The sequence below is a fragment of the Dipodomys spectabilis genome, unplaced genomic scaffold (assembly GCF_019054845.1).
Source record: "Dipodomys spectabilis isolate Male_0828 unplaced genomic scaffold, ASM1905484v1 ptg000234l, whole genome shotgun sequence".
Lineage (NCBI taxonomy): Eukaryota > Metazoa > Chordata > Mammalia > Rodentia > Heteromyidae > Dipodomys > Dipodomys spectabilis.
Genome location: NW_024870911.1, coordinates 18,136,901 through 18,157,543, shown reverse-complemented (window position 1 = coordinate 18,157,543; position 20,643 = coordinate 18,136,901). Strand labels below are relative to the sequence as shown.

At 48.5% G+C, this 20,643-nt stretch overlaps 3 protein-coding genes across 8 annotated transcripts; 2 read left to right on the top strand and 1 right to left on the bottom strand.

The window, feature by feature from the left end:
- The first annotated feature begins 178 nt into the window (after positions 1-178).
- On the top strand, positions 179-4,123 carry Ormdl2 (ORMDL sphingolipid biosynthesis regulator 2). The gene is made up of 4 exons (XM_042698862.1): positions 179-270; positions 1,260-1,434; positions 1,598-1,749; positions 3,027-4,123. The coding sequence occupies exons 2-4, from the start codon at positions 1,261-1,263 to the stop codon at positions 3,160-3,162; spliced, it is 462 nt and encodes a 153-aa protein (XP_042554796.1). The 5' UTR covers positions 179-270; position 1,260; the 3' UTR covers positions 3,163-4,123.
- Dnajc14 (DnaJ heat shock protein family (Hsp40) member C14) lies at positions 3,406-13,602 on the bottom strand. 4 transcript variants are annotated; one of them, XM_042698856.1, is made up of 7 exons: positions 13,402-13,602; positions 10,315-11,783; positions 6,439-6,545; positions 6,121-6,240; positions 5,227-5,387; positions 5,036-5,138; positions 3,406-4,626 (listed from the first exon to the last, which is right to left on the bottom strand). In XM_042698856.1, the coding sequence occupies exons 2-7, from the start codon at positions 11,725-11,727 to the stop codon at positions 4,416-4,418; spliced, it is 2,115 nt and encodes a 704-aa protein (XP_042554790.1). In that variant the 5' UTR covers positions 11,728-11,783; positions 13,402-13,602; the 3' UTR covers positions 3,406-4,415. The 4 variants fall into 4 exon arrangements, with proteins under 4 accessions (XP_042554790.1, XP_042554792.1, XP_042554789.1 ...); XM_042698858.1 differs by lacking the exon at positions 13,402-13,602 and adding an exon at positions 12,316-12,473; XM_042698855.1 differs by lacking the exon at positions 13,402-13,602 and adding an exon at positions 12,348-12,473.
- A 279-nt stretch (positions 13,603-13,881) lies between these two features.
- On the top strand, positions 13,882-19,645 carry LOC122124204 (transmembrane protein 198-like). Of its 3 annotated transcripts, none has more exons than XM_042698917.1 (5): positions 13,882-14,089; positions 15,064-15,323; positions 15,908-16,489; positions 17,912-18,075; positions 19,530-19,645. In XM_042698917.1, the coding sequence occupies exons 2-5, from the start codon at positions 15,149-15,151 to the stop codon at positions 19,590-19,592; spliced, it is 984 nt and encodes a 327-aa protein (XP_042554851.1). In that variant the 5' UTR covers positions 13,882-14,089; positions 15,064-15,148; the 3' UTR covers positions 19,593-19,645. The 3 variants fall into 3 exon arrangements, with proteins under 3 accessions (XP_042554851.1, XP_042554850.1, XP_042554849.1); XM_042698916.1 differs by lacking the exon at positions 19,530-19,645 and adding an exon at positions 18,212-18,762 and having other exon boundaries at positions 17,915-18,075; XM_042698915.1 differs by lacking the exon at positions 19,530-19,645 and adding an exon at positions 18,212-18,762.
- The last annotated feature ends 998 nt before the right edge of the window (positions 19,646-20,643 follow it).

Below are 20,643 nucleotides of genomic sequence, written 5' to 3'. Positions count from 1 at the left end.
CGTCAACGGCTGACGTGACTCTCACGCCTCTCGGCAGCTTTCCACGGTTCTCTCAAAAGTAGGACCTGGGAGAAGGGGGCGGGACCCGCAGCTACCTAACGACCTAAAAAGCGACCAATTGTACGTCCACCTTGCAGACACTGGTAGCAGCGCTTAGTCTGCTCTACCAATTGAGAGCGCGCAAAGGGGAGAAGGCGGGCACTTCCGGGAGAACACAGGTGTAGAGCCCAGCGCCGCGCCCCTAGCCGGACGGGTCCCCGAAGCTGGCAGGTAGGAGCTGCTTAAATCCTCGAATTTGCTGCCGAGGGAAAACGGTGGGAGGCAGAATGAGTGGCGGAGAGTTAAATATCAAGAAGGCAGGGCTGAAGAAAGTTTTAATATATCGGAAGAGCGAACGTGGGACGCTGGGAGGACCTCGGGGCGGGCGCGATACTGGGGCTTAGGGTATTTTAGGGCGGGCCAGAAGAGCTGCTTGCTAACCAGGCGTCGTTTGCTTAAAGGCTAGCACTTTTAAAGAGCCAAGTTGATTACCTAGGCTTTTAATTGAGATTTTTACTTGGGCAATTCAACTCTTTATTTCCAAGATTTCGGCTTGGCTCTCCCCCCCCCCCCCCCCGAGTTAACATTTCTTTATTAAAAAGCTCCTTATCTCCTTCATTGCCTTCGTTAATTTAATCGTTTGTATTCTCTTGTTCATTTGAGCTGCCCTAGCTTTAAGTAGCGCCGTCTCTTCAGGTTTGAGCTCAGTTCTCTTAGTTCAGACCAGAAAACTGGGCAAGTTCTTGCAGCGCCTCATAGTTGAGAGAAAGAATAAGGTTGTTGGCTGCTGACATGCTAGGAGAGTAGGAGGTTGAGCAAGCCCCAGAGAAAAAAGTGGGGACTAATGGTAGTTTTACTCTCAGTCCTTCTACTGGCCCCTTGATTGACTCTTAAAAGAACACCGAATATGTGTGACCTTTTCCTGATTACTTACGAATTTCTTCCAAGTTAGGTGTAACCCCCACTCCTTGAAGCGGGTGCCCCAAGCCTAGGCTTATTCCATGTTACAGTGAAAGTGTAAGGATCAAAGTAAAAATTGCCATAATGACTCTTCTTTTGTAATTTTCCCCAAGTCTGTAGTCTGCATGATAAAGTAGTTCTTTCATGTATAACAGAGTTCAGAGGACTGGGCTCTTTAGGAGACAACTAGGGAAAACAAACTCAAACACAGGTTATGAAGAAATTGAGTTGGATTCCTGTCTGAACCTTCATTGTGGTAGGATGAATGTGGGGGTAGCACACAGTGAAGTAAATCCCAACACTCGAGTGATGAACAGTCGGGGCATCTGGCTGGCCTACATCATCTTGGTAGGACTGCTGCATGTGGTTCTACTCAGCATCCCTTTCTTCAGCATTCCTGTTGTCTGGACCCTGACCAACGTCATTCATAACTTGGTGAGCACTAAACCATACCCTTGTAACTACCCCAGGCCTTTCCCAACCAAAATAAAATCACCAATTGTGTGGGGATTTATGTCTTCCTTGTGGAATCTTAAGCATAATTCTTGAGCTGAAGGACTACTTTGCCTCTCAATACTGTCCATTTCCCTCTTCCCAGGCAATGTATGTCTTCTTACATACAGTGAAAGGGACACCCTTTGAGACTCCTGACCAAGGAAAAGCTCGACTTTTGACACACTGGGAACAGATGGACTACGGGCTCCAGTTTACTTCTTCTCGCAAGTTCCTCAGCATCTCTCCTATTGTACTGTGAGTCTGTGGGATAGGGAAGATGCTGCTGAAATCAGAAACAATTCTAGAGCAAGGTGGTAAAGTTCATAGAGAAGCTTTAAAAGGTAGACTTCCAGACTAGGAATATGGCTTAGCGGTAGAATGTTTTCCTAGCATGCATGAAGCCCTGGGTTTGATTCCTCAGTACCACATAACAGAAAAGGTGGGGCTGGGAAGGTGGCTCAGTGGTTGAGTGCTTGCCTTGCATGCTTGAGGCCCTGGGTTTGATTCCTCAGCACCACATAAGCAGAAAAGGCTGGAAGTGGCACTGTGGCTCAAGTGACAGAGTGATACCCTTGAGCACAGGCCCAGGCCCTGAGTTCAAGCCCCAGGACTGGCTAAAAAATAAAAGGCAGACTACCTAGTAAGACCCTTTGTCCTAAGTCTACAAAGAATAGTAAAAAGTAGAAGACAGTAGTAAAGCATTCCTTGCTGCCTCCTTGGTAGTAAGAAAATGGAAAAAAAGTTTGAGGAAAAGAAAAACTCCAGCCATTTGCTACTCAGAAGGCTGAGATCTGGGGCTCAGTGGTAGAGCGCTTGCCTTGCATGCCTGAGGCCCTGGGTTCAATTCCTCAGCACCACGTAAGAAAAAAGCCGGAAGTGGTGCTATGGCTCAAATGGTGGAGCGCTAGCCTTGAGCTGAGGGACAGTGCCCAGGCCCAGAGTTCAGGCCCCACGACCGGACCAAAAAAAAAAAAAAAAAGAAGGCTGAGATCTGAGGATTGTGGTTCAAAGCCAGCCCAGGCAGAAGAGTCTGTAAGACACTTATCTCCAATTAACCACCAGAAAATGGGAAGTGGAGCTGTAGCTCAAAGTGGTAGAGCACTAGCCTTGAGCTGAAGAGCTTGGAGACAGTGCCCAGGCCCAAAGTTCAAGCCCCATGACCAACAAAAAAGAAAAACTCCAAATAAAAGCAAGTAATTTTACAGTTCCATAAGATGCAAATAAAGGCAGAAATGAAAGTCTTCAAAAACTGGGGAAAGTGGAAGCAGAGAGGACTCTTAAAGAGTCATATGGGCTGAAATAAACACAGATTTATAGTCTCCAATCAAAGGTACTGATTATATCCTCAACTCAAAAATAAATATTGATAAAGCTTTTCCAATATCCAAGGAATACATGCAAAAAAAAAAGAAAAAAATAAGAAAGAACAAACCAACCTGGTCATTTAAAATAGAAACTCATTGGAAAAGCATGAGCATGGATAGAAACATCTATACCACACTCATCCTATTTTTTTTTTTTCTCTTCCCTAGCTACCTACTGGCCAGCTTCTACACGAAGTATGATGCTGCTCATTTCCTCATCAACACTACCTCACTGCTCAGTGTACTGCTGCCTAAGTTACCACAATTCCATGGGGTTCGTCTCTTTGGCATCAACAAATACTGAAGGATGGGCTGAAGACAACTACATAGGCATGGAGAAGGCACTGGGACGAAGACTAACATTTTTTTTTTTCCACTTCTCCATTCTGAGAACTATAGAACCTTTCCCAAACTCCCAGGAAGCAAAGAAATTAGAAATTGTTGCTCTTGTTAAAGACAAGACTTTGAGTCAGGAAAGGCAGATGAGATTAATGGCCAAATCACCCTGTGTAACAGGATGCCATCCATGTTTGAGCAGCTTTTTCCTTCTCTACCACCTTCTAGTTCTGTTTTGCTGTGTATTTTCCTCATAATAAAAATAATTTTTTTCAGCTGCCACTTGGTCAGCAAGGATAGGGTGATGTCATAATGCTGGGAAGGAAATACAGCACACTGACTTACTTAGAAAATTTTAAATCATTTGTTATCCCTTTGCCTTTGGTATAGTAGGTTTCCTTCACTCTCAGCTAACTTGGCAGAGGAAAGATTCTGAATTGAGAAAAGGGGCTCCCCAACTATGTGGGCAAAGAAGAAAGGGAAGATATAGGTTGCCAGTTATATATTTATAGAAAGATAATCCCCTGGCTTTAAATAGATATGTACATACAAATATGAACAAACTTAAAAAAATACAAACCCTTGGATCACATTGGGGCTTCTGCAAAGTCCCTTTATCCTTCCCCCTCACCCAAGGGTAGAGGGCATGAGTCTGCTTTTTAAAAATTATTAATTTTGGCCATCCTTGCAGCAACAAGCCAGACATTGGGTAATCTTCCCACAAGGTGAAAAGTCAGAGGAAAAATTCCATTTCCACTCTTTGAACTCTTATGCCTCTTCACAATTAGGGCTACATGCTTTCTCATTCTCTTTTTGACTAATATCTCAGGTTAAAAGAGGAGGTTCCCCCTAAAATAAAATACACTCAGTTTAAAAGGGGGTGTCATTTGCCCTAAAAGCAAGTAAGACAATCGTTTACTGACCTTAGGGAAATACCCAGTTTTCACATCATAAAGGAATATACTGTCTAGCCTAGGTCTAAGACCTAGGTTCTTTGCTCTAGCTACCCCCTATTTCTTTGGTATTGTCAGAAGACAAGATTCGGTTCCTAGGTGTTGGGGAGGAGGAAAAGTGGCTTCCTACAAGTACTGAGTGAACAACTGAAGCATAAATTTTTCCCTTTTCGAAATAGTTAAAAATAAAACAAAACAAACTTCATCCTGCGCTGTACACAGCCCTTTTGACTCCCTGACATTATTTGAGGAAAGAAGAGAAGGGGTGTCAACGTTGGAAGGGCCTCCTCACTTTCTTCCGCCGCTTGGGTTTGGCTTCTCCCTTGGGTACTGTGCTGTTGGGCTTGGAAGCTGCAGTGGCCCCAGGGCCAGGCTGAGGAGCTGCAAAGAAGTTCCCATTGGACATCTGGCCTGGGGGTACTTGAAAAATCCGGCTCAAGAAATCCTGGAGGTCAGCAGGAGGGGTATCTGGGGTGGTTCTGAGGGAGGGGGGGGGGGGGGAAATAAGTGAATAAGCCAAGAGATGTTAAATAATATAGCTACCTAAGATTATACTGAGTCAATTCCCAGACTTCCCGGAAAGTAAGGCACTTAAATATTCTAAACAGCAAGTCATTTGAAACCATACCCAAGAACTGAAATAGGGCTAGGAATGTGGCTTAGTGGTAGAATGCCTGCCTAGCATGCATGAAGCTGTGGGGTTCAAATCCTCAGTACCACATAAACAGAAAAAGCTGGAAATGGCACTGGGGCTCAAGTGGTAGAGTTCTAGCCTTGAGCAGAAGCAGCTCAGGGACAGTGCCCAGGCCCTGAGTTCAAGCCCCAAGACTGGCCAAACAAACAAAAAACTGAAATATTGGATAGATAATTCAAAGGAACACCACCTACCTCTGGCGACCACTGGTGCCTGGCATCCGAGAACCAAATGAGATATGATAGGGAACTCTGTGGGTATCTGGGGAGATTCCCACACGCTGGCATCCAGCCCACTCTGCAAAATGGAGAAACAATTAGCCAGAAAATCGCAGTTTAGAGTACACAAGATGAAGTATGAAGATTTCCAGAGGACAGAAAGGTACCTGTAATGTCATAGACCTTTCCATCCATCAGTGCAAAGTAGGTGATTTTGAGGCCCAACATGCTTGACTCTGCCCAAAAGTCTCCTTCCTCAGCAGGATGCAGTCTATTACACTCAGCACAGTATCTAGCACTCTTAGGTTCACGGTCCATTTCAAACCTCCTGCAACCAAATAAAAGTACAGTACTTAATATTTTGTTAAGTCTTCCAAGGGCACTGCCAGTAGTGTCTCATCATTACAATCAAATGTATCAACAAAGTTAAAAATAATCTCTACTTGTTATATATGCCTATGTACAGGCTTCCCTCAACTTTCAATCTTAAGGCTAATTTTGTTTTCTTCCTGCTAATTCAAATCCTCAGTCTTGCTGGGCTCTGGTGGCTCATAATTATTCCTAGGTACTCAGAAGGCTGAGATCTGCTGATCATAGTTCAAAGCCAACCAGCCAACCCAGGCAGAAAAGTCTGTGAGACTCAATAAAATACTCAGAAAAAGCCAGAAGTGGAGCTGTGGCTCAAGTGGTAGAGCGTTAGCCTTAAGCAAAAGAAGTTCAGGGACAGTACCCAGGCCCTGAGTTCAAGTTCCAGGACTCGTGCACACGCACTTACAAACACACAAAGGAATTCTCAATCTCTTGTAATACAGGAACAGTGGAGGGACCTCAGGCTCTTTTTACTCATCACCTGTATCCCACAATTATCAGGTTTTTGTTTTTTCCCTCAGCCAAGAAGCATGTTTGGCTACCCAACCTCCATCTCCCTCTCTCTCTCTCTCCCTCTCCCTTCCTCCCCCATTCTTGGATTTGAACTCAGGACCTAGCACACATGCACACCTCATTCTAGTTACCCAACCTCTGAGTTGTGGCTCTCCCATCCCTGCCCTCCTAATTCATACCTATGCTTTCCTTGGCATCGGCTGCACATCATAGTATTCATTGCCTCTTTAAGGTCATCTTGCAGCTTGGATAGGAACTCATTCACTGACCGGCTCAGCTCATTCTCTGCCATTCGTTTCCTAAAAGGAAGGCTTTAAATTAGAGTATTGAGGAAGGAACAAAGAGACAGACCTATTTGCCTCTTGAGGCCCTACTAGCTAGAAAAGAACTTCATTCAGTTCCCTCTTCCTGACAGTCTCTATCTACAAGTCCAAGGGCCTCTCCTATTGGGTACTTTTTAATCTATTTCACCTGACCATTTCCCATCTCCAACTTACATTTCATATTCTTTCCGCTTTTCAGGGTTGCTGACAATGTCCCAAGCTGCCCGCAAAACTTTGAAGGCCTCTTCAGCCCGAGGATGATGATTTTTATCAGGATGAACCTACCACGACAAAGAACCTACCATCACAAATCCATTCCAACCCTATCTTGGGTCCATTCCCATATCAAAGTTTTGTAGAATCAGTTTTCCTTAATGACTACTTTGCTTCTGCAAACAGACCTGAGTTCAGGTCCCAGGTGTCATCTCTATGACCTTGAATATTTCACATTTTATCTATTACAGATTGAGAAGATTAAGTAAGAATACATATGAAGAATGTAGCACACAATCTGGCTATCCACTATCTCATTTTGCCTGGAATTATGCCAATTTAGTACTGAAAATGCACGTAGGGATGGTTGGTCATCCTGCCTAACAAACATTGAAAGCCCTTGAATTGTAGTTGTATTACCAATCATCAGAGTTTCAAAAATTTTATTCACACTTATTCTTTTCCTACTAGAAAAATCTCATATCTGAAGCTAACATAGTGGTTTATGCCTACAATCCCAGTACTCAGGAAGCCTGAATCAGGAAGATCACATTTGAAATCTGCCTAGGTTACAAAGGGAATTTCAGGTCACCCTGAGCTACCTATCTAGTTAGACACTATCTCAAAAGAAGAAAAAAAAATTCATTTCCAAGACTTACTACAATAATCTGCCTTTCTGTTCCAGAAATTAAATAGCATATGGTATTCTCCTACGCTTTTTATACATTTTTCAGTGTTTCCTCCATAACAAGTAATAGCCTCTCTTCTAGTTTCCTGAATGTCCCATTTTCATTGCCTAAATACCACTTGAGGCTCACCCCCCAGCCTTCTTCATGGATGCTAAATAAAAGAATGCTATTAAACTTCCCATATTCCCAGGCTAATATGACAAGGTCAACAGGATCTAGGTTCTCTAAAAGAAGACCACTAGAAACTCTAGTCCAGGGGAAAAAGAGAGACAGAGACAGAGAGAGAGGGAACGAACTTTGGGGTTTAGGAGCTGTAAAGGATGAAGAAACCCGAGTTAAAAAAAATATATATTTCCCAAGATGGAATGTCTGCTAAAAGACATGAAAGTGAGAAGAGATCTATTAAGGATAAAGTTATTTTAAATTACATGAGGCTATCCTCTTAAGAGTCATTCATTTTCCACAAAACTCATTTGGTTCTTTGGTGAATTACAGATCTGGAGGCTTCTCCCCCCTCCCCCCCCCCCCCCCCCCCCCCCAGTCCTGGGGCTTGAACTCAGGGCCTAGGCACCATCCCTGAAATACTTTTTCTTTTTCTTTTTTTTTTTTTGGGGGGGGGGGTCCAGTCATGGGGCCTGAACTCTGGGCGCTGTCCCTCAGCTCTTCAGTTCAAGGCTAGTGCTCTACCACTTGAGCCACAGCGCCACTTCCGGCTTTTTTTCTTTTTGCTTATGTGGTGCTGAGGAATCGAACCCAGGGCCTCACACATGCAAGGCAAGCGCTCTACCACTAAGCCACCTTCCCAGCCCCTCATCCCTGAAATTCTTTTGCTCAAGGCTAGCACTCGACCACTTGAGGTACAGTGCCACTTCTGGCCTTTTTTGTTTATGTGGTACTGAGGAATCAAACCCAGGGCTTCATGGATGCTAGGCAAGCACTCTACCACTAAGCCACATGGCTAGCCCATGGAGGCTTCTTGTACACCTCTAATTGTTAAGGAAAACTGCCTATTTCTCTTTGTTATGCAGCCATAGAGATAATCTGCACACTGACATTTAATAAGTCCAGATCCATACACTCAGAAGTAGGCCTCTTATATTTTACTTGTACAGAAAGAAGCAACAAACAGTAAGACCTGAAGTGCTCAGCAGAGCTCTTGCCGGTATGCACAAGGCCCTGGGTTTTATCACCAGCAACAACAATCATAATCCTAAAAATGGCAATAATGTTTACCTATAATATCTTTTGTTTTTCCAGGACTGATGATTGAACCCAAGGCCTCCCTCTTTATTTTTTTTTTTGGGGGGGGGTCCGGTCGTGGGGCCTGGGCACTGTCCCTCAGCTCTTCAGCTCAAGGCTAGCGCTCTACCACTTGAGCCACAGCACCACTTCCGGCTTTTTTTTATTTTTGCTTATGTGGTGCTGGGGAATCAGACCTAGGGCCTCAGGCATGCAAGGCAAGTGCTCTACCACTGAGCCACCTTCCCAGCCCAAGACCTCCCTCTTTGTAGGAGAGTGCTATACCACTTGAGGCACACTCCCAGCCCTCTAATTGCAATCTGACTATACACTTGCATTAAACCATTCCCCTCAACTGTACGGTACAGCACCTGCACATTCTCTCGTCGATAAAGTGTAATTTCATATATGATGTACATAAACACATACCTATGATTCATGTTCCATTTTCCTTCCCTCTAATATTTTGGGCTGCTCTTGAAATAGCCTGTTTTCAAAGTTGGGAATATAGCTCAGTAGAGCACTTGCAAGGCTCCAGGTTCTACTCCAAGAGTACCAAAAAATAGCCAGTTTTCTCCTATTCGGTCTTTTTTTTTTTTTGTCGGCCGTGGGGCTTGAACTCTGGGCCTGGGCGCTGTCCCTCAGCTCTTCAGCTCAAGGCGAGCGCTCTACTATTTGAGCTACAGCGCCACTTCCGGTTTCCTGGTGGTTTATAGGAGATAAGAGTCTCACGGTCTCTCCTGCCCGGGCTGGCTTTGAACCGCGATGCTCAGATCTCAGCCTCCTGAGTAGCTAGGATTACAGGCGGGAGCCACCAGCGCCCGGCTTCCTATTCGGTCTTGAAAAAATAACTTAAAATGCACTCCTTGCCTCTCAAAAAGACAGCTAAGTTTCCCCATGTTTAAAAATCCCTCCTTTAGCCGGGTGCCGGTGGCTCACGCCTATAATCCTAGCTATTCAGGAGGCTGAGATCTGAGGATCGAGGTTCAAAGCCAGCCCAGGCAGGAAAAGTCCGTGAGACTCTTATCTCCAATAAAACCACCAGAAAACCCAAAGTGTCACTGTGGCTCAAGTGTTAGTGTGCTCGCCTTGAGCTGAAGAGCTGAGGGACAGCGCTCAGGCCCAGAGTTCAAGCCCCACAACTGACCAAAAAGAAAAGAAAAGAAATTCCTCCTCTGCTGGGGAAGAGAGGCAACTGAGGTACTCTCTTCCCCAACCTAGTTAGAGAGACTTCATATAGGCCATGTGAAGTCCATCACTGCCTGTTACAACTGGTTTCAAAAATAAATTTTCTTTTCTTTTCTTTTTTTGTCGGTCGTGGGACTTGAACTCTGGGCCTGGGCGCTGTCCCTGCGCTTTTCAGCTCAAGGTAAGCGCTCTACCACTTGAGCCACAGCGCCACTTCCCAAAAACAAAAAATCTTATGAGGAAAGATTAATATGGAGGGAAAGTCAGATTCTATACTAGAGAAAAACCTTCAGGGCTAGGAAGTTGGCTCAGTGGTAGAGTGCTTGCCTCTCATGCATGAAGCCTTGGGTTCAATTCCTCAGCACCACATAAGCAAAAACAGGGGCTGGGAAGGTGGCTTAGCGGTAGAGTGCTTGCCTTGCATGCCTGAGGCCCTGGGTTCGATTCCTCAGCACCACAGAAGCAAAAAGAAAAAAGCCGCAAGTGGCACTGTGGCTCAAGTAGTAGAGCGCTAGCCTTGAGCTGAAGAGCTGAGGGACAGTGCCCAGGCCCAGAGTTCAGGCCCCACGACTGGACCCCAAAAAAAAAAACATTCATACTCTTTCCTAAGAACATTATGCTTCAAATTGACTTTGTGCAATTTGCTTTTCCTTGATTTCACTCTCTCTAAAACCGAAATATGAGAACAAAGGCGAACATGACTTAGGTAAAGGGTACTCACCATCACTGCCAGCTGCCTATAGGCCTTCTTCAGTTCAATATCTGATGCTGTGGCTTCAACCCCCAGCACATGGAATGGGTTTAATTCATCCTCAGGAATCCCAGCCATGGTCAAAAGTCGAGTCACTTCCTCTTCTGGCTGACAGTAGCGCCCACTAGCTACAGGTGCATTCCCCTGCCTATTAGTCCTCTGCTTGACCCAAGGCAACTCCAGCCAACCCCACTGAACTAATCTTACCAGCTGCTGCCATAGCCTGCAATCTCTCAGAAGAGTAAAGCATCGCTGTAAAGCTGGAGAATCCAGCCAAGAGAAGAGCCAGGTTGCCTTGTCTCTCCAGCCTAACCGATCACCTAGTCCCACTAGAAACCGCCAGCCCAATTGCAGACAGCCCAAAAAGAGAGCCAAAGCCAGGAGTAGCAAAGCACCCAGTAGTCTAAGAAAACGGGTGAACAGTCCTGCCCCACAGTAAAATCCTTGGCTTAGAAACTGGTACGCCACTTGGGCCCAGCTCCCAAACCTCCCTGCCCAGACTCCCACCCAAACTCGAAAAAGGTCAAGATCGCTCCCTTTCAGCTGCCTGCATGCATAGATGAGATGGCCACAAGTTTCCACATACTCTCCCACCAATACCAGAAGTTCGATTAGCCACCAGAAGCCGGCCTGTCCAAGCTGACATAGTTCTTCTGCTCCCCATAATCCCAGGCCTCTGCGCTTATCTGTCTGACTACGTTTTCGGCCCAGGCGATGTCGACCAGGGGACCTGGGATCTCTCCGCCCAACCTCCCGAGTTTCCTCCTTGGTTGGAAAACGGTGCCGCTGCCTCCGAGATGGAGTTTTTTTCCCACTGGACACATGTGAAAAATCACTGGGGAACTTAAGAGGTTCTTCATCATCATATTCTTCTTCCAACTCTTCATCTTCCCCCAAGGCTGGAGAGGTGCAATGGTGGCAAAAGTTGCTGGAAGAACCATCTCCTGCCTCAGAGTAAGACCCTTCGGGGATATGAAGGGTCCTCTGGCAGTTACAAGCAGATGGAATGGAAAGAAATAAAGGGTTCCCATCCTCCTGGTACCCAGCCTCACTCTCTCGGCAGAGTTCCTGGTCCACTCCTGACTCTTCTTCTGAAGATGCCTCACTCTGATCAGGTTCTTCTCCTTCTCTAGGTGGTCCTGGACCCCTTGGAGGGCCATGGCTTGGATCAGACCAGTGGGCTGGGCTTGGGAGCTGTGTGTACTTAGGCCCAGAGTGCTCTGTGAGGCAGCGGGTACCATTAGGAGCAGTCCCTGCTGAGTCCCTGAGTTCGGAGAAGGAAAGTATTTCAGGGTTCACCGAGGGTCCTGAAGTCCTGAGGGAGGCACCACCGCCGTGGTGGGCTCCACACAACCCTCTTTCTCCGGGGTGCTTCTGGGCCATTTCCCCGGGGCTTCCTGAGGATTTTAGGTCACAGCCATCATGGTACGTTCTGCTGCCTGTAAAAGAAGGTTATCAAGGGAGGAATGGTCAAGGGTGGGACCAAGAAAGTCTTGAGTACAAAGTCTTGAGTCCAAGTTCACCGTATCCCCCCCCCCCTCCCCCTGTGACACCATTTTAATCCCAGGTTCTTTGGTGTGGTATTCCCTAACCCTAACGGTACGCCCAGGAGTCGTCAGACCACAACCCTAACAGCAACCTATCCCCACCCACCCCACTTCCAAAGCCTCAAAGTTTTCTGTTTTCCCAGGAAGTGAAAATATTCCATCAAGGAACGTGTGTGTGTGTGTGTGTGTGTGTGTGTGTGTGTGTGTGTGAGAAAGAGAGGGGCCGCAAAGGGTGTGGTCGGGGTGGCGATGGTCTCTCTCCCTCTCAGAAAAAAGGCAAAGCCGGGCGGGCCGGTGGGAGCGGGGCGGGGGCACCGACGGTCAGGGAAGGGTGGGGACCTGGAGACTCTCCAGGAAAAGCGGGCGGGGTGGGGGCGAGGGCGGAGCTGAGGATCGCCCCCAGAAAGCCCACCGGGTGACTCACCCGGCTGGATGGCAGGGGCGAAGGTAACGTACCGAGCCGCGGCGGTAACTCCTCCCCCTCGAGCAAGCCGGGCCTGATGCCAGGGGGAGCTACGAGCGCAGCTCCCCCGGCTCCGCCTCCCGCTCCCGCTCTGCTTCCGCCTTCCGTCCCCGCCGCAACCAAAGAGCTGCGCCGACTTCCACTTCCGGGGTCACGGGGCGGGGCGGGGTGGGGAGGAGATGGTGTGTGACAGGGCGGGGAGGAGGGGAGGGAGGGGGAGACAGGAAGGAAAGGGAAAAGCGGTTGGCTGGGGCGCGAGCCAGTCGCAGCTATCCCTGAGTCCAAACAAGAGGAAGCGGCCCTGGAGAGACCCCCCCCCCCTTGGTCCCGCCTCTTAAAGGGCCATCCTCCGTCGCCCTCTGAGTGCTGGAAAGGCTTGTTCACGCCAGCCGGGGCGAAGTGGGCTCTTGCAGCAATGCCTGCAGGCTAGCGGGGAAGGGGAGGAGAAGAGGGAGGGACCGACTCTCAGAGTTGCTCTGGCTTTGTAGCTCGGCTATGCAGGAACTGGGAGATGGAGGACAGCCGCCGAGCCATACACGTCTCTTTCCCTTGCCAACAAAAATAAAACAAAAACAACGGGGAGTCTAGGGGAAGCCACCGCCCTGGTCCTTTCCCGGCCGGCTGCAGAACAGAAGCCCCTTTGTGTCCGGCCTAAGTGGAACGAAGACGGTGCCGCAGGCTGCCCCCCCCCCCCCCAGCCCCGGCTCCAGGCTCGGCCCCTCCTCCTCTCCAGGCAACCCTTGGCCTACCCCCCCTCCCCCGCCCCGGCTGGCGGGCGGCCTCGGTAACTGTAGCTCCCACGCCCCGGGCCCGCCCCCTCCGGACGCGACCCAGTCCTGGAATGGGGCGGGGGGGGGGGGGGTGCCCTGGGAGCGGGACTCCGCGGGGCTCCGAACCCCAGCCAAGTGCCACAGAACACTGCCCTCCGCAGGCTGCTTCGCACTCATTTGCATACCAAGCCCCCACGGCCGACGTCGACCCGCAGCCCCCCAGCTCCCACGCAGACCCCGGGGGTCTCCCCTTCTCTGCACACGCTTCTAGCCTTACAGTTCTGTCAATGCCCCGTCTTGCTCCGCAAGTACTTTTCCACTCAGCCCACCACCAGCGCCCCCAGATCAGTAAAAGTCCCTTCCCCGGCTCCTGAGCCTGACCACCCGGTTCTCCAGCAAGACAATACTCCAATTCTCTGGGAAGTGGAAGAAACCAAACTGGAGCCAGGGGGTCGTGTGCACCCCCACTGAGGGCTTTGAGAGCTTCGAGTTGTCGACTCGGATTAGACGCATTGGAGACATTTCTCCAAATCTCCTGATGTGTCTCCCCAGTCATTGCTCTGCTATGATTGGGGAGTCTCTGGCTCTGAACTAGAGCACTAGGTAATCTGAGTCCCCCCTTCCACCCCCAACCCCCCATACTGAGGGAAGGATTGGAGGATCCCGCCCCGTGATGTCACCCCTCACACACACACACACACACACACACACACACACACTCACACACACACACAATCCCCCCCCCCTTCCTCCACTCCACCCCCCACCTCCAAGCTAGTTGCATTTAGTTCACTGGGCTTGGGCCACGACTTGCAAGAGTTTAGGGTGCAACGAACAAGAGTGGCTGGCCCTGGGAGTGCCGGCGGCCAACAATCACCCGGGCACCCTGGACCTCCGGGCTGGCTGGGATGCAGCTGGGGGTCTAGGGAAGCATTTCGCCCCCTCTCCTCAGCCATGGCAGGGTGGTGAGTAGTTAACACTCCCCTCCCCAACTTCCTCTTGTTTAGGATCCCAGATTTCCAAGCGTATTGAGAAGAGCCCTGGGACTTTTTCGAGCCAACCTTCAGTCTGTTAGGACTTTGGTACTAAAAAGACAGCTGAAGGAAAGTGCCTGCAAATCACACTGCCCCATTCTTACAATATCTCAAGTGCCAGTCCTTCAGCCAGCTCTTTTCAGGATCTGAGTTCAGATCCCACTGGCAGCCTAGACATTCCCAGGAGAAAATAATGAGTGAGAAAAGTCCCATCAGTGTCCTGAGGGGAGGAGCAAGTGGATACAGGGATTTGAGGTGTCTGTGGGCTAGGCGCCTTGCATATTCCTTGTGGAACCCTGGGATTTGGATAGTGCTTGTTCCCCCCTTCCCCCAACTTCATCTGAGCATGAAGCCTAGGCTTCAAAACCCTGTGACCGTCTCTTCTTGATTCCTTGTCTCAAACTCCTTTGGTGTCTGTTTTTTTTCCTTCCTTGGGGTTGGAGCAGCTGTCCTAAGACCCCACCATGACTCATTCTCTCCTCTTCTCCCTTCCTCTCCCCTCTCTATTTAACCCCACCCCTTTCCATTTCCATTAAGTAGTATTGAGCTCCAGCTGCAGATGAGGCAAACTTTCTTTTCAGCTGGAACAAGATGGTGAGGTTTTAGCATAGCTTTAATGCCCTTTATAGCTCTAGCACTTCCTCTTCCTATTCTTCTCCCCCCTGGAAAACTAGAGGATAGACAAAACCTTATTATCTCATGAGACTTTCACTTGTTTAAGTTTTACTTTATATCCTTGGTTCAGAGGATGGGAAAACTCCCCTGTGCACCATTGTAGACTTCTTTACTTACCACAACCAGGTCGTCTTCTCTTCTGAAACTGGCCATTCTTCAAAAGAAATTGCGAGATAGATAGTCTTCAAGATTCATGAATACCTCAGTTCCTGCTCTGTATCCTTTTGCAGGTTTCCCAACCACCTCAAGACATTTATGGAGGGATAAAAGGAGCTGACACTAACCTCCAATCCTGTGACCACCTTCTCTTCAGCCATGGAGAAAACCTTGACGCCCTTGACTCTGACATCTGACCCAAGGCCCTTTAATCAACAACTCTCAGAGCCTCCCAATTCAAGATGTGTCTTGGAACCCCAGGACAATCCGGAACTGGCGCCCACCCTGGTGTGTGCTCTTTGCTGCTGCTTTGGAATCATCTACTGCTGCTTCGGTGAGGGCAGGGCCAAGGTTCTGGGAGGAAGCTGCCCACAACTATTACCCTCAAGGGGAACAGTTCTTCTTTTGCTCCTGGGTCACCTCTCCATCAGAAAATGCCTACTTTCAGAGTGGCCTGTACTGCCCTGCCATCTTTATGTCCATCCCCCTGGCCCATCCTGCTAGCTGTCACCTCTCTGGCATTCTCTACCCTCCTTTCCCAACTCCATTCCCAAATGATCCAAACTCCACTATTTCAAAACTCCATTCCCAAATTATTCTTCATGCATGAGAAAAATATCTGGAAACCAGAATGAATCTGTAGTCATTTTTTTTCCTGTGTGCCATCCCTGAGGACCAGCTAGACCTTCCTGTATATATCCTCCTCAATGCATCCATCTTACCCTCCTGACTTTCCTTTCCATCCACTTGCAGTTTCTGAATACCCTCTTTCCCTCCTGGAGCTTAACCCATCCCTCCCCTTTGCCTTGAAGTCCCCTTGGTTTGCTGTTCCCACTTTCTGCTTCTCGTCTAATTTACCAGAGCCATTCCTATAGATCCCTCTTTCTACCTTTCAGTACCTCCTACTTCTCTTCCCAGGCTACCGCTGCTTCAAGGCGGTGATGTTTCTCTCCGGCCTGCTGTCAGGAGCTCTGGTGATCTTCCTGCTGTGCCACAAGGAGCGGGTGCTGGAGACACAGCTGAGCCTAGAGGTGACTGCGGGCATCGCGCTTGGCATTGGCCTCCTCTGTGGTCTCGTCACCATGCTGGTTCGAAGTGTTGGACTCTTCCTGACTGGTCTCCTGCTGGGCCTGACCTTGGGCATCGGGATCCTGCTGGGTACTGAACCCATCTATCAACCACCCTCAGCCTGGGTGCCAGCCGGGGGACTGGTGGGACTGGCACTACTGGGAGCCCTGCTCACACTTCGGTGGCCACGTCCATTCACAGTTTTGGGCACAGCCCTTCTGGGTGCTGCAGTGCTAGTGGCCTGTGCTGACTACTTCCTGGAGGGGCTGGCACTGGGTAGTCGGCTGGGCCAACGTCTGCAGGCACTTCCAGACTTGCCTCCTCTCTGCTGGTATAGCTGGGTGTTATTGGGGACCTGGCCTGCTTTGGGAGCTCTTGGAGCCCTCGCCCAGTGGAAACTCATGGCTGAAGAATGTGAAGGTCCTGCTAATGGTGAGTTAGTGCTACAGTATTTGAACAGCCAACCTGTGCCTACTAATGTCCTTACTTCACAGACTTTAAGAGGAGAGGGGAGAAACATTGGAAAGAGGATACAAGAGGATATCTAAAGTCAACAGGGAAGCTGAGCACTGGTGGCTCACACCTGTAATCCTAGCTAGTCAGGAGGCTGAGAACTGAGAATATCGGTTCAAAGCCAGCCCCAGCAGGAAGGTCTGTGAGACTCTTATCACCAATAAATCACCAGAAAACTGAAAGTGCCACTGGGGCTCAAAATGATAGAGCTCTGGGCTAGGAAGGTAGCTCAGTGGTAGAGCGCTTGCCTTGCATGCCTGAGGCCCTGGGTTCGATTCCTCAGCACCACATAAGCAAAAAGAAAAAAGCTGGAAGTGGCGCTGTGGCTCAAGTGGTAGAGCGCTAGCCTTGAGCTGAAGAGCTGAGGGACAGCGTCCAGGCCCAGAGTTCAGGCCCCATGACCGGACCCAAAAAAAAAAAAAAAATGATAGAGCTCTATATTTGAACAGAAAAACTCAGAGACAGTGCCCAAGCACTGAGTTCAAGCCCCATGTCTGAGTGGAAAAAAAAAAAAGTAGGTTAAATAACATAAAAAATAAGATCAACAGGGAAGGAAAGTTAGAGGTTACGTAGCCAAAGGAAGTCTGGATAAAAATGAGAAAACCCATTGTCAGGGGATACAGGGATTGCTATGAAATCAAAGGAGAATCACAGAGAGTAGAATCTCAGAAAGTAGAATTCCAAGCTGAGTGCCCAAGACTCATACCTGTCAACATAGCGACTCAGAAAGATGAGATCTGAGAGGATCGCAATTCAAAGCCAGCTTGGGCAGGAAAGTCTGTGAAACACTTAGCTCCAATTAACTACCAAAAAAAAAGCCAGAAGTAGAGCTGTGACTCAAGTGGTTGAGTACCAGCCTTGAACAAAAAGGCTCAAGGATAGCACTCAGAGTCAGGGTTCAAATACCAGTACCAAACCAAAAAAAAAAAAAAAAGCCAGAATTGGTTGAGACTTGAGAAAAATACAACAGGAAACCAAACGGATTTATACAGAATGGGAGTCTGTTTAGGGTTGAGGATTTTCAGACCCTAAAGAGGCCTCCTTCTTTTGTTTTTTTGTTTTGTTTTTGTTTATGTCGGTCATGGGGCTTGAACTCTGGGCCTGGGCAGCTGTCCTTCAGCTCTTCAGCTCAAGGCGAGTGCTCTACCACTTGAGCTACAGCACCACTTCCGGTTTTCTGGTGGTTTATTGGAGATAGCAGTCTCACGGTCTTTCCTGCCCGGGCTGGCTTTGAACCGCTATCCTCAGATCTCAGCCTCCTGAGTAGCTAGGATTACAGGCACGAGCCACCGGTGTCCGGCTTAAAGAGGCCTCCTTGATTCTGTATTGCTCCTTTTCAAGCAGTGATCCTAAGCCACCAGCGAAGGCATTTCCAGCTCCTTCGGATCCCTCAGCAAGAAGCCAAGTGGCACCGGACCACCTCTGGAGCAAGACTGTGTGAGGGCAGCTATCATCGCCAGCTTCCTACCACCAATTCCAGGAGCCCTGCTGACAATCTGGCACCTGTGAGTGGATGGATGGGACACCCTGGAGGGTTAGGGGTGAGATAGGGCAGAGGGTTTAGGGAAGGGTTAGTTTAGGTCATAGCTGATAGCTGAAGTGTTCTAATCCAGGCCCTTTTTCTGCCCTGTACCCCTTTAGAGTTATCTCCAGAGTCTTCGGGAACGCCATCTGGGACCAAGTACCCAGGCCACAGCCCCTCACATCATCTTGGACCTGGATTCTGACTGTTCCTCTGTCCCCCTCACCTTGCCCTCTAGCTCCACCTAGTTCTGAACTTAAACATCTACTGATGCTCCCCTTACCCTTATTGAAGGCCTGGAATGCTACGTGGGGAGGATCTGAACTCAGAACTCACACAAATTTCTCACTTTTTGGACTTGGGGGTAGGATCTGTGCTCCAGACCAGTCCTTATAGAGATATCTTTCAGGGACAGGCAGCCAAGAGTCTTGTAGGGAGTAAGGGAGAGGGATGAAATATAAGTACCTCTGTCTAATGGAAGTGCCTTAGTCCTTAGAGAAACTTTAGCCTTAATTCCCTACAGACTAAGGCTTTTTTTTTTGTTTTACAGTACCCTGGGTTTGAGCCCAGGGCCTTGTACATCCTAAGCAAGCACTCTACCACTGAGCTATACCCTTGTACCCTGAAATGCCTTACAAATACCTATTTCAGTGTGCGTCATAATAGTAAAACAAGGAGCTATGTGTGTGTGTGTGTGTGTGTGTGTGTGTGTGGTATGTGTGTGTATGTGTGTGTGTGCTTACAGGCATGCCTGTCCTGGGGCTTGAACTCAGGGCCTGAGCACTATTCCTGAGCTTTTTTGCTCAAGGCTACCATTTGAGCCACAGCTCCACTTGCAGCTTTTTTTGTGTGGTTTATGGGAAATAAGAGTTTCATGGAGTTTCCCATCAAGGCTGGCTTCAAACTGAGATCCTTGGATCTTACCCTCCTGAGTAGCTAGGATTACCGGCAACTCATTTCTGCCCAGCTAAGGGTCATGTTGTTTTGCTTTTTTAGGACCTATAAAAATATGGGGGTTCTTAAAGTATTTACTAGCCTTCTAATGAGGAGAATGGCCCAGAAAAACTCCAGGTGGTCCCTTATTAGGGAATAATTGGGTTTCTGGTTGGTTTTTCTTTCTCTGCCTTCTCCTACCTCCGTGACAAGCACTATCCATGGTGCCCCGTGCCCCTTCTCTCTCATTGGGAGAAAATTATAGCACCTGCCTCAGTACCCACCTCTCCAAAAGCTGTCTTCTCACTCCAAGAAGAGAGCATTGGCCCAAATGCCAGAGTCTTGCCTTTTTTTCCCAAAGGTGCCTGATCTTTAAGACTGCATGGGAAACAAATGCCTTCTCCGCCTCTCACTGTGGGTCATACTAGTTTCCTCCTTAACCAAAATTTTGTTCTAGCCACTAATTCATCCTAACTCTTCTCTACTCTGACTTTCCTGCCCAAGGTCTGTTCCCTGGTTTCCCAGACAGCACGAAGACAAATCCCTCCCTGGAGAGCAAAGTTATGACAGGAGGGAGGAAGAACATGGGATCATGTGAATAAAATGGCACTGAAAACTCAGCCGGGGAGACTGATTTTTACTGTTGCTGCTCTCTTCTCTTTCTGCCCTCCAAAACAAAGAGGTAGCCAGGCTCTGGTGACTCAAGCCTATAATCCTTACTATTCAGGAGACTGAGATATGAGTACAGAGGTTCAAATCTAGCCAGGGCAGAAAAGCCCATGAGACCCTTATCTCGTTACACACACACACACACACACACACACAGTCATAAGTGGAGTTCAGGCTCAAGTGGTAGAGCATTAGCCTTGAGCAAAAGAAGCTCAGGGTTAGCTGGGCACCAGTGGCTCATGCCTGTAATCCCAGCTACTCAGGAGGCTGAGATCTGAGGATCATGGTTCAAAGCCAGTCTGGGCAGGAGTGTCTGTGAGACTCTTATCTACAGTTAACCACCAGAAAACTGGAAGTAACTCTGTGGCTCAAATGGTAGAATACTCGCCTTGAGCTGAAGAGCTCAGAAATGGCGCCCAGGCCCAGAGTTCAAGCCCCATGACCCCCCTCCCCCCCAAAAAAAATTCAGAACTGGAGGAGAGGGAAAGAGGTAGCCTTATTAACAGTATGTCTCTGAGAATATGACAGAGTTACCCAAATAGACCAATGAGGAGCTGAACACTCAGACAGCTAGAGAAAGAGCTGTTTGGCCCTCTTAACACAAGGTCAAACCAGGCACAGGTGGCTCATGCCTATAATTCTAGCTACTTAGGAGGCTGAAATCTGAGGGTATCAGTTCAAAGACAGCCTGGGCAATCTGTGAGTCTCTTATCTCTAACCAGCAAAAATCCCAGGCCTTGAATCTAAGCCCCAGTACTCGCACACACACACAAAAATCAAATAAAAAGAACACAAGGGGGCTGGGAAATTGGCTCAGTGGTAGAGTGCTTGCTTTGCATGCATAAGGCCCTGGATTCGATTCCTCAGCACCACATAAGCAGAAAAAAGCCAGAAGTGACACTGTGGCTCAAGTGGTAGGGCACTAGCCTTGAGCTAAAGAGCTGAGGGA

Coding starts and splice junctions, on each gene's coding strand:
- LOC122124204 (XM_042698915.1), top strand. CDS start 15,149: ATGGAGAAAACCTTGACGCCCTTGACTCTGACATCTGACCCAAGGCCC. Junction 15,324..15,907: donor AATCATCTACTGCTGCTTCG/GTGAGGGCAGGG, acceptor TTCTCTTCCCAG/GCTACCGCTGCTTCAAGGCG. Junction 18,076..18,211: donor CTGCTGACAATCTGGCACCT/GTGAGTGGATGG, acceptor GTACCCCTTTAG/AGTTATCTCCAGAGTCTTCG.
- Ormdl2 (XM_042698862.1), top strand. CDS start 1,261: ATGAATGTGGGGGTAGCACACAGTGAAGTAAATCCCAACACTCGAGTG. Junction 1,435..1,597: donor CCAACGTCATTCATAACTTG/GTGAGCACTAAA, acceptor CCCTCTTCCCAG/GCAATGTATGTCTTCTTACA. Junction 1,750..3,026: donor AGCATCTCTCCTATTGTACT/GTGAGTCTGTGG, acceptor TCTCTTCCCTAG/CTACCTACTGGCCAGCTTCT.
- Dnajc14 (XM_042698856.1), bottom strand. CDS start 11,727: ATGGCCCAGAAGCACCCCGGAGAAAGAGGGTTGTGTGGAGCCCACCAC. Junction 6,241..6,438: donor AAGCGGAAAGAATATGAAAT/GTAAGTTGGAGA, acceptor CCTTCCTTTTAG/GAAACGAATGGCAGAGAATG. Junction 5,388..6,120: donor CGATGCCAAGGAAAGCATAG/GTATGAATTAGG, acceptor ATTTGGTTGCAG/GAGGTTTGAAATGGACCGTG.